Source organism: Leuciscus leuciscus (assembly GCF_965113295.1).
Source record: "Leuciscus leuciscus genome assembly, chromosome: 17".
NCBI classification, from domain to species: domain Eukaryota; kingdom Metazoa; phylum Chordata; class Actinopteri; order Cypriniformes; family Leuciscidae; genus Leuciscus; species Leuciscus leuciscus.
The window spans coordinates 26,211,164-26,226,078 of NC_138741.1; the positions used below are offsets into that span (position 1 = coordinate 26,211,164).

A 14,915-nucleotide genomic window follows, 5' to 3' on the forward strand; every position below is an offset into this window, starting at 1 on the left:
TTTAATGTATTTATATATTTATATATATTTACGCAAATCTTTCACGGAGCAACAATTCATGGCTAAAAAAGCTTTAAAAAAAATTAAGAACTTTGTATTTTTTTCAGGTTACATTTTTATAGTTTTTTAAATATATTTATATAATAATAATAATAATAATAATGTATTTTTTTATAATAATTATTAAACAACAATAGTGATTACTGTGATTATCATTAGTGAATGAGACATACAAAAAATTACTGAAATTTACCTATAATATTAAATTTTTTTTATTATTAATTAGATAATTATTAATTAGAAAATATAGCATTAAAAAACTAATTTAAATTTAAAATAATTCAATTTACATCAAATAAACTTAAAATAAATGATTTATTTAACTAAAGATAGTCTGATATTTTGGACACTTCTGTTAATTGGAAAGTGAGTATAGTAATTGGCCATTATATTTGAAATATCAGTCATTAATGTCTCAAATATTTTCAGAAAAATTGCCAAATTTTGGCTTGCATATCTCTCAATGATTGCAATAATTTATTATTAATTTAATTTATAATAATTTTATTATCATTATTATTATTTCAATAAAGGGAAAAGCCAGTAAAAGCATGATATTTTCCCCATTTCCAGTTCCAGATAGCATTGTGTATGACTTCAGAAGACTTTGAATATATTACACATAAAGAAAGAGTCATATGGCCTACTTTTATTGTACTTTAATGAAATCTTTTTGTCGTTGAATGGAAAAAGCTGCGTGTAGACATAAATAATGTCTACTTTCGTGTCTCACAGAAAAAAATAACATTTAAGTGTAGGTGTGATGCTTTCATATTTAGGCCAGTGGAGTCAGACCTGAACCCCGGTCACAGCATGGTGTCGTCGATAGAGACTCACCACCAGGAGGTTATGTCACTGTGAATTATGAGTTCACTTTTGTTTGCAGCTTTTAAAACGCATAACGCTCCGAGCCAGCGGAAGCGGTTAGAGGGATGTTTTTGCTGGGGTGGAGTCTGCTTTACCACGTCTCTTGGCTAGTATTAACGCTCTATAGCAGGAGGTCAGACTCAATCTTACCATTCTGCCTGCTCTCAATGTGACATTACCCCAGGCACAGAGCAGCTAATGGCTTGTGATACACCCCGAGCCATAGTCGCTGCCTACATCATGCACATTTCCAGAGATACGGAGAGATAGAGACGTGGCAGCAGCAGAGTGCTAAAACAGCAGTTTAGAATCTGAAATGGAGAAGGCCGCCCCAGGACTGCTGTCTGTTATATGATGCGGAGGCTGTGAAAGCAGAAAGAACAGCAGTGTTCTCACTTTCCTCGGGCTCAGTGCAACGTCAGTGCTGGAAAGATCACAGGGAACCGTTTTTGATGCCCAAATATTTTAAAATATTGTTATTAGCGTTTGACTGATTCACAGTGGAGTAAAAAAAAAAAAAAGAAAGTCTGAGGCAACTAGTGAAAACGCTATCTTTTTCTCATTTTTACTTAATTTTTTTTCTAATTTCATTGCAAATTATATTATCAGCATATCAATTGGACTGAGGAGTTGCATTTGTGCCCAGAGATAGCAACATTTAAGCTGGCTCAAAACATTAAATTAATTTTAAATAGGTCATTATAATAATAACAATAATGATAATTATTGTTATTAATTTCAGCATTTTTTGCATGTCTCATTTGCTAATAATAATAATAACAGCATTGGTAGTTTATTGTTTCTATTGATAATGATGATAATAATAATAATAATAATAATAATGAGTAGAAGATTTTTTTTCATTTCTGCAACATTTGCATTGATTGTTGTTGTTGTTGTTGATTACTCTTCTTATCATTATTGTTATTATTGTCATCATTATCATAAATAGCAACAACAACAATCAATGGTATTAATGATATAATATAATATAATCCATATTATTACTTTCAGAAATTTGTGGATGTCTAATTTGCTAATAATAATAGCAATGATTGGTGTTGGTGTTGATATTTTATTGTTATTATATTTTGGTACTGAGAGGGGAGAGTTATCACTTATTTTAATCTGAAAAGTGAGCATAGTTTTTAGCTGAAATATTTCCAATATATTGATACCATAATGATATGACTGATAAATTACATAATATCGTTTGACATATCTACAGTATCATATCTCAATCTATCTAAATGAATGTTTTAAATATATCAAATACATAACACTGATTGTCCAGTGTGTTCTGAATTAACATGAATGTTTTTGCGACTGTTTTGACGTCATTGTGCTTTTATTTTAAGCTGAAAGCTTCACCACAGCCCAACAACAGTGAGGTCTGCTTTTCTTGGCTCGACGGTCCCTCTCCGACACCTCTCAAACCCGTCTCAGTATCCAAACTCTTCAAACAAAATGTCAGCCTCTATGTTAATTGTCTCCAAAATGGCAGCTGCAATCAGCCCCGCTCCTAATACTTGCGTGTGCATGAAAACACAAACTGATTGATGCGTCTTCCTCTCCCTGCTCTAATGGCTTTGATCTTTCCCTCTTCTGAAAGGTCGCAGGGATTGAGGTGCCAGATGCTGTTCTGCTCTCCCCCGTTCACCGGTTTAGCCCACGCCAACCGCGCCGCAGCGAGAGAGCGCTTCACGTCGTGCTTTATGTGCAGGGCTTGATGGATTCATTCATTTGAGGAAGTGACACTGCAAAACGAGTCTGAAGTTCGATTTTATTCCCGCCATCCATCGCGGTGAAATATTAATGAGGGCATTTGCGAACGTGAAACTTTCAGATCTTTTTTTATTCTCCTTCATTATGCCCCCCCCCCTACCGAAAAAGTTACAGCCCACACTTGGGTAAAGGCAATATTTTCTCAGTCTGAGTTTCAATGACTTTGTAATTGTAATTATCCCATGTGCTGAAAATCTCATGAAGGGTGTTGCATAATTCAACAGGTGGCGGAGACTTTGGGTTTCGGAGTCAGTATTGAGATTTATCACTCCTCTCGCTGCTTCAAACTGACTTTCTTGATGTTTCCTGCCGTCTAAACTCATAATCGGTACGGCTACTTTAGTCAGTAGCTGAGGCTCGGCGTTCGACCTGTATTATATTCAAGTTTCCCGACGGCTTACATCATAACTTTCGGAGGAAAAGACTGTCTTATTATCGAGTTACGTAATTGGTAGTTGTGTCAACTGCTCCTCAAAGAGCGCTTGATGATTCTGGTAATTACCCTGAGAATTACATCCGTTATTAACCTCAGAGATTATGTGCTTTTATCGTTCATCAGGGACCAAGTGCTTGGGTTGAATGCTTGCTAAAGTCTCATTTGGTGCAGTTTTGAGTTTTAGACAGTTATACTCCTGATATTCTGTGGACTATTTCCCAACTTTGAAATAATTTTTCTTCTATTTTACTTGCTTTTGACCTTACTGTACTTTAGCAATACGTTACTTATCATTTTACGATGCGCATCATCAACTGTGCAAATCTACTGCACATTACCATTCAATAGTAAATCTCAGTCTCTCAGATTTTTGAAAGAAGACTTTTATACTCGTCAAGGCACAGTAATATTGTGAAATATTATTACAATTTGAAATAACTGTTTTTTTATTAGAATATATTTTAAAATGTAATTTATTCCTGTGATGGCAAAGCTGAATTTTCAGCATCATTACTCCAGTCTTCAGTGTCACATGATCCTTCAGAAATCATTCTAATTTACTGATTTGATGCTCAAGAAATATTTCATATTATTATCAATGTTAATTACTTAATATTTTTGTGGAAACTGTGGTAAATCTTTTCCAGAATTGTTTGAGTAGAAAAAAACCTACCATTTATTTGAAATAGAAAATGTTTTAACATTAATATAAACGTCTTTACTGTCACTTTTGATCACATAAATATTCAAACAACTTTTTTTATACAGTAGGTATTATATTTGGTGCTTGATTAGAAAATTGCCTTGTAGTTTTATTTATTCTATATTCATATCTCGTGTCTTGGTGCATCATGGTGTCTTTTTGCATATTTAATTACCAGTCACCCATCAAATTATAATACTAAGCTAAATATGGTCAAATGAAATATTTCCCTTTCTTTGGGTTTTCAATGAGGCTTCGCCTATCAAGCTAACAGCTTAGTCTACTTTCTTTGCGTAGAACTGGTTAAGTTTGATTTGTAAACAAGATAATGTGTGTTCTAATATTTGCCAAAAAAATGTTGGGAAATATTTCAATCAGTAATATTTTTGGAGCATGATTTTGTTGCTAGCTAAAGCATATACTTAAACTCTTAATACACTCATAATTCTTATTCTGATTTTTGCCGATCAGCAGTAATTGAAGCTTTTATCTTTTTCTGGCACCCAAGGTTTTTGCATGCTTTCATTTCGTTCTCTCATGATCTGTCATGAATTTCTTCATTTTTGTGGAGGGAATGTGAATGAAACGAGGTGCTAAATAGTTTTTATGGCTCATTTTCCACTTTCTCCCCTCCCGAGAAGCCCAAATTTACTGGATAATAAGGATTTTAAAGGGGCTCAGTTGAAGAACGGTGAAGAAAATGCTGGGTCGTCTAAAGAGGTTAATTGAAGGTCATTCTCGCCGCTCGAATCAATTGTGCTCCATTTGGAATCACAAGTGTCTTCAAGCATCATCTGATTAGGCGAATCCATCACACGGCAAACGCTCGGCAGACACACTGTGACAAGGCTTTAATGGCCAGCCAGGGCCTTCATCTCAGAGCCTGTTTGTGTCGAAAGCGGCTTGTGAGATTTTGCGGGCAGCTGTGTGTGTCCGTGGATCAGTGAGTCCTTGTGCCCTCTGTTTTTCTATGGCTAACTCTTTGTGTGTGTGTTTGTGGACAGGGTCCATTGGATGTTGGGTAAGGATCAGTAGAGCTTCATTCTCTTTGTATTTTTTTTTTTTTATGGCCAGCTGTTGTAGCAAGGCTGAATCTGTGCTGCTCGGCCACTGAAACATTTTCTTTCCAATCATCATCTCTACCAGACTCTTGGCTCTGGCTGCATTGGGAGGCTTCCGTTTTATGTTGCAAAATCCAAACTTTCTTCCTGATCACACTTGACGTTTGAAAGGTTTTGATGGTGTGGAAAAAAGCAATGTCAGGTTGAAATTCTCATTGATCAGTGGTAGGGATGGATCATCCAATAACCGACTAGTTAATTAGTGAAGTTGACTAAATTATCAGATATTATTAATATTATTTTGGTCACTTTAGATTAGGGTCCAATTCTTAATTATTACTACTATCTTACTAATTATTAACTATGACTTGTGCCTCAATAAACTCATAATTACTGCTTTTTAATTATTAGTAAAGTAGGATTAAGGGATGTAGAATATGGCCAATGCAGAATAAGGCTTTAATATACAGTATTCTTTATAAGTACTAATAAACAGCCAATATCCTAGTAATATGCATGCTAAGTATCAATATCCTAGTAATATGCACAAGATATTATTATTATTACATATTTGTCTCACCAGTATGTAGTGTTGGGGAAAGTTACTTTTAACTTTTTTGTTTTATGGAAAGTTATGCGTTATTTTACTTTTCTGTAAGTTTTTCTCACCTGGGCTGGGCTTGCTTGTTTGTTTTTTAACAAAAAAAAAGTTATATTTTTGGCAAATGTAAAGGCCCTTTCACACCAAAAGTGAAACGAATAATCCTCAGGCTGAAGGAAATGCAAATTCACACCTATACAGGAGAGGGCGCTGCTCAAACAAACCTTTCAGTTGTGCTGCCATTCTGGATTACAGAAGAATAGGACGCAGGAGAAGAAAGTTCAACACTCTTACTTCAGTTAAACATCAGATTTGTGTTTCATTTTTTGTTTTGATTGCTGAAGTTGTTTTTGCTTATTAGTATGGTTGAATTGGATCATTGAAGGTCAGCAGCAAAGACATTGGTTAATAAAGTGAGATTAAATACATAAAGTGTATTTGTATATTTAACTTAAATAATTATTGCAGGTTTGCCTAATATTCTGAGTTTACATTTCACTATTTTTATTCATTTAGAGAACTCCGTTCATTACTTGCGATCTCTTATCTGTGCACAGCTGTTCAGTACACTGAATTGAATCCTCTTTTGCATCTCCTTGCGCTTGAACAAACACATACTCAAAAAATTGTCAAAATACCAGTCTCGGCAAGTATTTTCGTAAACAGAATCATTTTGCCTTAAGTGAATGTAAACAGTTGAGAAAGAAAGCGCATGTATATCATTATATTGGATCCATGCATTCGCATGCATTCACAATGGGTTAGTTCACCAATAAATGAAAATTACTAGCCTATATAAATGTATAAAATTACTACATCCTATGTGATACGGCAAAACTCGACTCTCTCGTGAATGTGCGGATGGCCGTTATCCGGAAGCTAGTGATTACAGTTTATAAAGTTATAATTATGTATATTTTTCTTATATAAACACATCGCTTCACTTCAGAAGGCCTTTATTAACCCCCTGGAGGCGTATGGATTACTTTTATGGATGCACTTTTTTGGGGTTCAAAATCTCAGTTTCTATTCACTCCCATTATAAAGCATGGAAGAGCCAGGATATTTTTTAATATAACTCCAATTGTGTTTGGCTGAAAGAAGAAAGTCATATACACATAGGATGGCTTGAGTTGAGGCTGAGTCAGTTATGGGATGATTTTAATTTTGGGGTGAACTAACCCTTTAATGTTAATTAAACAAAACAAAACAAAAAAGAGATTAAAGCCTAGATTGAAGACAAACCTTAATTATTACATTTCTGAATACTATTAGACCTTACTTTATTTGTAACTTTGTTACATTGTATTTATCTATGCTTGTAATTAGTGCATACTGTATTTTTTACTGACACCCCCGCACACACAAATTGTTTCTTGCTGATCCAAAAAATGATCCGATCCGTGACTCAAAAACTGCAATATGATCAGAACCGTGAGTTTTGTGATCCATTGAACCACTATCTAATTATCGTACTGACCATGTGATGTGCTTCAGCTGCTTGACAAAATCCTCTCTGAAACATTGCCTCTAAGTTCTTCCCCTTTAAAGTACTGTTGTTATAGCCAGACACATTTAGATGAACGTCCTTGATTGTTGCATCGCATCTCACACTGTTTTTGAGCACCCCTCCATGAGTGTTATATTTCTAAGATGCTGTTACAAGTTAAAAATAAATTCAGCTTTAAGACAGACAATTTTAAAAATATGGAGTGGTGCACATAGTTTTCTCATCTTTTGGTCGCATGAGTGACTTAAAAAAAACTCCTTAAGGTCCACGTGACATCCCTTCAATGGATTTGCAGTGTTTTTTGACGTACTGTAGCATAAACTCTAGTGTGTCCTTACACAAACCCACACAAACACGCACCTCCTTTTCAATCCCTCTGAGCAGAAATGCAGAGATGAAAAGAGGAAAAAGGAAGCAAGAATTAGATACATGGGCTGTTGGTGGTTCAGAGCAGCAGTTTGGATGGCATGCTGGGATTGTCACTCGTCTCCTCATCTCTGTGATTTATACAGTGCAATAAGTGTTTCAGAGATGGGCTAACAGTCCAAGAGACAGCAGGGCATTAGCATAATGTGTTCAGCGGAGAAACGCTGGAAGACTGTTGCGTCTTTAAACACAGTGTGCCACATTTAGATTTGCTCTGCCTGCAGATGTCATCCCTCATTGGGATTGGGGATCTCAGACACTCAGGACGTGAAAATAAAACAACTCACAGAAGTCCATCTAACTGTGTTTTTGTGCCTGTTTATGGCAAAATTCCATTCGCTGCATGGCAGTGCTGTTTTCCAATCCATTTAGTTAATTTAGAATATGTAGAAATTCATCTTACGGTTGAAAATTGGATTCATTCACTTCCACGTTTTAAGTAAATGCATCTCTGAAAGAACTAAACTGAATCCAGTGATAAACTGATATAGATTTTTTGCAGCCCTTTTTTAATAAATGCTTTTTGGAACACAACGAATAAAATGACTACTATTTTTTTTTTTTCAAATACATTTCACAGTAATTTAAAGCACATGATTTAAATGGAAATCAGATGTATTGTTTGGATAAATAAGATGTTTAGTACATTTGAAACCATAAAAGCAGTTGTGCTGCTTAAGTTTTTTGTGGAAAATATTTTTTTTTACAGAAAGTTCAAAAGAACAGCATTTATTTAAAACAGAAATTAGAAATTGTTAACTGTCACTTTTTTTTATTTAAATGCATCCTTGCTGAATAAAATTAGGCCTATACAAAAATCTTACAGACTTTTGAACGGTAGAGTAAATCTCCACTGCACACCATCAATCTAAATAAATTCTATTAATTTAGCTTTATTTAGCAAGTTAACTTATGATTAGAGATTTGTGTTTGTCCACTCCCTTCCCACTATTAAATTAAATTCACAGCTCATGGAAATTCATCTCTAAAAGTAGCTGAAAAGTGACCTTGAACCTCTACCGTAGAGAGCACTAGAATGACTAAACGTGCCTAGAGCAACACAACAAGCTTTACCGTCAAGAAAAGTAGCTCTGTGGCTCGAGTTTCTAGATGAATAGTTTTTGTCTTTGAAGATGTTGACGACCTGTCATGTGTCTTGTCCTGTAGAGATGTCCATGAAGAGCTGAGGATAAAGAAGACAGTTGATGCCTGGATCAATACACTCAGCAAGGAGATTCAGGTGAGCTGAACTGAGAGATTTAGTCTCTTTTTCTACCTTCAAATGCAATCTGTTGTTTCTGCACAATCTGTCACTGTTCTTTGTTCTCCGAAATACTGTTTTAAAAGGGAAAATATTTGAATAATCATTAGTGCTTTTTGCTTTTGCTTATGCTTGGCATTGAGCAGAGATCTGCTATTACTTTTCCAATTGATCACGTTTATGATTATTTACCTGGCGGACAATAAAACGGCTGAAAAAACTTGGAAGCTTGTTTCCTCCATAGCATAAAAAGGTTATTGCGACTTTTTATCTCACAAGCAATTCGATTTTTTTTCACGCAAGTTTGGAGCTTTTGGTTCCTTGCCACTATCGCCTTTTGGCTTGTTTAGTTGAGGACACTTAATATTCTGCAATATTATTGACTTGACTCCACTGACACTATCGGATGAGAGCTGAACTGAGCAGGATGATGACATCACTGTTTTCTCCAAAGCTACTTCATAGATTAATTGAACTTATTCCATAATTGATTAACTTCACACAGTTATTGAACCAAACTGAATCAACAGTGAACTGATTTCAATTGTATAATGACTGTTTATTATTGTCTTTTTAGAGCTGCTTTACAGCAGAATTGAATTCTGTTGCATCATTGAATCATTATTTTCCCATTTGTCGCTGTAAAGCTGATTTTAAATTGGGAGATATAATTTTGCAATTGTGAGATAAAAAACTTGCAATTGTGAGATAGAAACTCGCAAGTGAGAGAAAAAAGTCTGAATTTTGAGAGAAAAACTTGCAAGTGAGAGAAAAAAGCCTGAATTGTGAGATAAAAAGGTCACAATTACCTTTATGTATTGTTTTATTCCAATGGTGGAAACAAGCTTCCATACATAAGTAACATCTAGCACATAATTTTTTTTTTTTTTGCATTTTTTAACAAGTTTATATTACTGTCCGTGCACTATTTACTGAACACATATTCAAGTGTTTCTGACTTCAAGGTCTTCTGTCTCTTTCTCCTTCCCTTTGTCTTGTCTTCCTCCTGTCAGGATGATCTGGCGAGGGAGAACTCTGAGAGGAGTGATGCTGCAGTCGCCAAAGTGGTGCAGCAGGACCAGAGGAGCAGGAATGGACGTGGAGGAAGAGGAAGAGGAAGAGGGGGAGGTGAAACCTCTGCGGCAGAGAAGAAAACCTCTCTGAGAGGCGTAGTGAGAACACAAGCAGAAAGCACACTGGCACACAGCAAACAACCCGCTCTTTCTGTTAGAACCAGACCCGAATGGAAGCAAGATACGGTGAGCAGGATTATGTCAGTGTTATCTAATGCCGTTCAAAATGTGTTCACACAATGGACAGAACAACCAAACTCCTCTGATAATGAAATATTAAAGCTGTTTCAATAGCAATGAGATGCCTGCCTAGACCGCATAATTCTGACTATTCTAGATAGTAGGCTGCTCAATAATTCTTGAAGGCCATTCAAACAGAACGTTTTTTTGCTTTAAAAATGGTAGATGCTGCACAGTGGTATCCGACTGCAGCACTGACGAATGAAACTGAAGACAGGGTTTCGATATGTGTTTTTAAAAGTTAAACTTCTTTTTACTTAACAAAGCATCTTTAAAAATGTTCAGTGGAAAATTTGAGAGAGAGAAAAAAGAATTTTTGTAATGTATTTTTAGGTTTAAAGTTAACTGTCAAACTGCTTGGGATAAATATTTATTATGAAAACAATTGATCATCTTGTCATTTAGATATTAAACCTTATTCTAAAAGATACTTATGCTTATTAATTGTGTATTTAAATCCTTAATGCATATATTTACTAATATACAGTATATGTGAAGGGGATCCCTCGTAAAAGAATCATCATATTTTGGGGTCCTTGGCATCAGTAGGCACTAGGCAGTAGATAATGACTAACATTATATGACATGAGAGCTTCATAATTGCCTATTTGGCTGTGGTCCAAATCATCTGTCTGTTATGTTAAAACTGATAATGAATTGTAGGGTCTCCTAACCTGTTTGTTAGCAGTGTTTAATCCTGTACGTGTTGTTTACTTATCACCGTGACCTGACAAGCTCACAACACTCCCAAAATGGTCCATCTGGATGTAAACACTGTAGCTCAGTACTTCTGTGTCTCAGTGGCATTTTCTCTAAATGAGCCGCTTTGAGCACCCATATGTTGCCCCGACACTAATTTGCTAAAAATAAAGAGTGAGAAGACGAGAGGCAGGCTTGCCTTATCTGTGTTTGGCACAAGCCTGGTCCTGTTAATGGCTGTCCACGTTGCCCGGTGTCTGTGTGGATGATTCTTAACCTAGCAACACATTCAGTGGTTATCTGAAGGTTACTATGTGTGGAGGCCATCCAGGCATTTAATTGCTGCTATCGTTAAAGGTGCAGTCAATCCAGACAACAGAGCACACAGTTACAAGAGGTTGAGAGTTATTTTGCTGGCGACAATCGGGGGTTGCCATGCGTGTTAGATTAAACTAAATGAAATCCTTACGGCTATGCCTACCTTTACATAAGCAAAGCTATAACTTTCTACTTTTTAAACGCGCATATAAATGCTGTTCTTTTGAACTTTCTGTTCCTAAAAAATTTTTATCACGGTTTCCACAAAAATATGAAGCAGCACAACTTTTATCAACTGTTATTAATAATAAATGTTTCTTCAGCAGCAAATCAACATATTAGAATGATTTCTGAAGGATCACGTGACACTGAAGACTGGAGTAATGATGCTGAAAATGCAGATTTACACTATTTTCACAATATTATGTTGTTGTTGTTTTTACAATTTTTTTAATCAAATAAATTATCATTATAATAATGTAGTATTGTAGTAATTTACCATAACTGTATGGATAGGTTCATATTATTTGCCATGTTTACTATCAATATGATTAGTATAGTTTATTATGTTTACTATAGGTATGAGTGTATATTTTTATAATGTGCCGTTTACCATACATACAGTATGAGTGCATCATAGTATAAAATACCATGTTTTCTATTTTAAATCTTGATACACAGTTTGTTAATTGATTGTGTTTTTTTTCCATTCTCAGTCGGTTGTGCTTAAATCTCAGAATGATCAAGAGTATCTGGCCAGACTGTATGGAAAAGCTCTTTATGATGGTCATCGACGCACACTCAAAAAAAGCCCTTACCTTCGATTCAACTCCCCCACACCGAAATCCAAACCTCAGCGACCTAAAGTAGTAGAGACCGTCAAAGGTGTGTTTCAGCCCTTCAATTAGAAATGATGATTGATGGTCTTTCTACGGGTCTCTTTGTAACTTGTGAAATAGTCTTTAAAACTATTTAGACGATATATTTTTGCCATATTGCCCACCCCTAATTTTGCCTTTTCTGTCTTCCATTTAACTCTATGGATTCTTGTCTCTCTCTTTTCATTCACTCATATAGGGGTGAAGATGAAGTCCTCTAAAACCCAAACTAGCCAGTTTGTAGATGGTGTTCCTGCCCTGCAGCCTTCAGTCTCTGAGCCCCATTTCCTGTTCAGCCCCAGTGATCCTGCCCAACAGCAGCAGCCTGGTTCTCCAGTGCGAGGTTACCTCATTCCCATGGCTATACCTTTAGGTAAGCCACCATTACCACAACTAACAGGGATTGTACGGTCATGAAAAACCTGAAAAAGTCATGGAAATTTTAAAGGCATTTCCAGGCCATTACAATAAACACAAAGTTTTGGAAAAGTCATGGAAATTCGTGTCACAAATATCTGTGAAACGTTCGGACAATCCTTCACGTCACGTGACGTTATATTTTGTGTGTGGGGTAAAGTCTGGCACAGTTGCAGTTTTTGCTTATTTTGTATTTTAAACCACGTAGCTTGTCATTAAGATTTAGTTTAGATATGTTGTGGCAGATTTAAACATGGATTTGAATTCTTATGTTACATGTATACATGGACGTTTCATGGAACATTAGGTGATGAATATTTGCCTCAAAAGTCTTTGAAAAATCATGTGAATTTATTCGTAAAAATCTGTATGAACCCTGAACCCTTTTTACCTTTACTTGTTCATTTGAATTCAGCTAAATCTTTCTTGGCAAACTTTACTCCAACCCAACTCGTTCTTGATGTCCATTATGACAACTTGGATAACCGCAGATTTGTTTTTGTCGGGATTATAATTTAATTTGGAAGTGATTTGCGGCATATTTGGCATCAGAAAACTATGTTTTAAAACATAAACGCATAAAAGATCAATGACGCAGTTTATGCTGTTCTGTGTCCTTTAAACCTCTGACCATTCTGAAACAAAGATGCGACAGCCTCCACATGCTGCAGTCATAAAGCGTCTCTCCTCCGGCTAGCTCTGAGCACACGGCAGCATTAAAGAATGGACTTAATTAGACGACATTTCAGCGGTGTGGGTTTAGCTCTTAATTACGACTGCCTCTCCACTCGTTAAAAAGCCTTCCTATGCCGCTCTCGTTTAATCACTTCACTGTCAGGGACATTAATGCCTTTCTATTACGCTCTCATTTTCCCGCTTCCAATCACTGCAAGCTCCGTCTCAGGTCCGACCTTGTGCGGTTGGAGGTAATTCTGTTTGTTAGCCCAAACAGCCATATGTATGAAAACACCGTTGTGCTTTACGAGGGGACTTTTTAGGGCAGTAATTGCAAATAGCCAATTGAAAACATTTTGAAAGCGTTCGTATTATGAGTTGATTAGTTTTTTTTTATCCCCTACCCCCTTCCTTTTGAGGATTATGACCTCCTGGCGCCGAAACGTTCCATTAGTTTGGTAACAGCTGAATTGCCATCGTTATTTTCTGCAATAGACTGAAGAGGTAATTAAAGGTATTGCATGAAAAGAATGGCACTGACGAAGCACCTTTGCACTGCTAAAGCTGTTTACAGTATTTCAGTGTTTCCCGAATTGTGGCCCAGGGTATTGAGAATGAAATGAACTAGTGGAAAATGGCCTAGTAATGTTTGAAACAGCATGTCGTGGGCTGTTGCCCGTATGCTAGACTGACCTCTGATCGGAGCTATGCTGAAGTGAACAAAGACTCTCTAATCACATCTGCAATGCAGTGGCCCTAATCGCCGTGATAGATACTCAACTCTCTTCATAGTCATATTGAAGTTCCTTTCACTACGAAATTAATACGAAACTGCAGCAACAATGTGAAAGTTGTTAAAACAATGCTAAAAGTAAACCATTAAAAATTTGTTTGTTTTTTTTACAGTTACATCCCTGCTCACTAGCAAGACTTATTTAGTTACTTATCCTGTTTCACCAGAAAGATAATGCTAGTTGGCCTGCTTCCCCAGCCGGTTAATATAATGCATGATGACCTACCTAGACCTATATCAAACCAGCATTAATTGGCATAATCCAGCCATGAAATCCATGCTGGTCAAATCTTAGCAATAAGTGTTTATTTTTTGTTTTATTTAATTTAATTTAATTTAATTTAATTTAATTTAATTTAATACTTTTTTTTAACTTATATTTATTTTATTAATTTTTTACACCATTTTCATTGGTCCCACCACAAAGCATATTCATATAAATACATTATGTATACATTATATATTTAATTTACTTTTTTTGCATTTTCAAAGCATCTTTTAGCAATATTACTATCTTCTTATTGAGACACACTGTAAGGACACATTTTGAAGGGAACCTATTATGCAACATTTTGAACATAGATGTGAGTCAGCAGTGTGTGTACACAACCACCCTATAATGGTACAAATCCACCCACTCCTCTTTTTTTAATTCCCATAAATCATAAGCAGTGTCTCAGAACAAGCTGTTTGCCAGATTGTAACTTTTGTGTCATCACATATGCTTAGGCCCGGCCCACAACTGCTGACGGACTCTGCCCTATTAGCATAGACCCCGCCCTGAGTGAGCTTTACACTGTCCGCCATGTATTCAAGTAAGAAATGTATTCTTATTAAAGCTAGTTATTCAATCAAGGGCAGTGAGTGATTTTCTGTTTTTCTTTTGTTGTTTGATTCATATTAATAGCATATAAAGCAGTAGGTGTTGTAGATTACGCCGCTTTCACTTTAATACACAGATCTAATATGCACATGTGATTTGATGTGTATACTTGCTGTGTATATTCGCAGACAGAACTGACTGTGTTTATCTGAACTTTGTGTGTTTTTGACATAACCTTGTGTGTATTTGACAGTTTAAGTGCAGTAAGACGTGAAAGAGAACTTAATAC

The 14,915-nt window shown here is 35.9% G+C and overlaps 1 protein-coding gene across 4 annotated transcripts in view; it reads left to right on the forward strand.

Annotated features, from left to right (window-relative positions):
* The window catches only part of kiaa0586 (KIAA0586 ortholog), a 128,345-nt gene that overhangs the window by 50,843 nt on the left and 62,587 nt on the right, over nt 1-14,915 (forward strand). For all 4 annotated transcript variants that reach the window (XM_082142285.1, XM_082142286.1, XM_082142284.1 and 1 more), the window contains 4 exons: nt 8,617-8,689; nt 9,724-9,969; nt 11,757-11,925; nt 12,118-12,291. In XM_082142285.1, the coding sequence (XP_081998411.1) occupies nt 8,617-8,689; nt 9,724-9,969; nt 11,757-11,925; nt 12,118-12,291 (662 nt within the window). The remainder of the gene's footprint in view (nt 1-8,616; nt 8,690-9,723; nt 9,970-11,756; nt 11,926-12,117; nt 12,292-14,915) is intronic.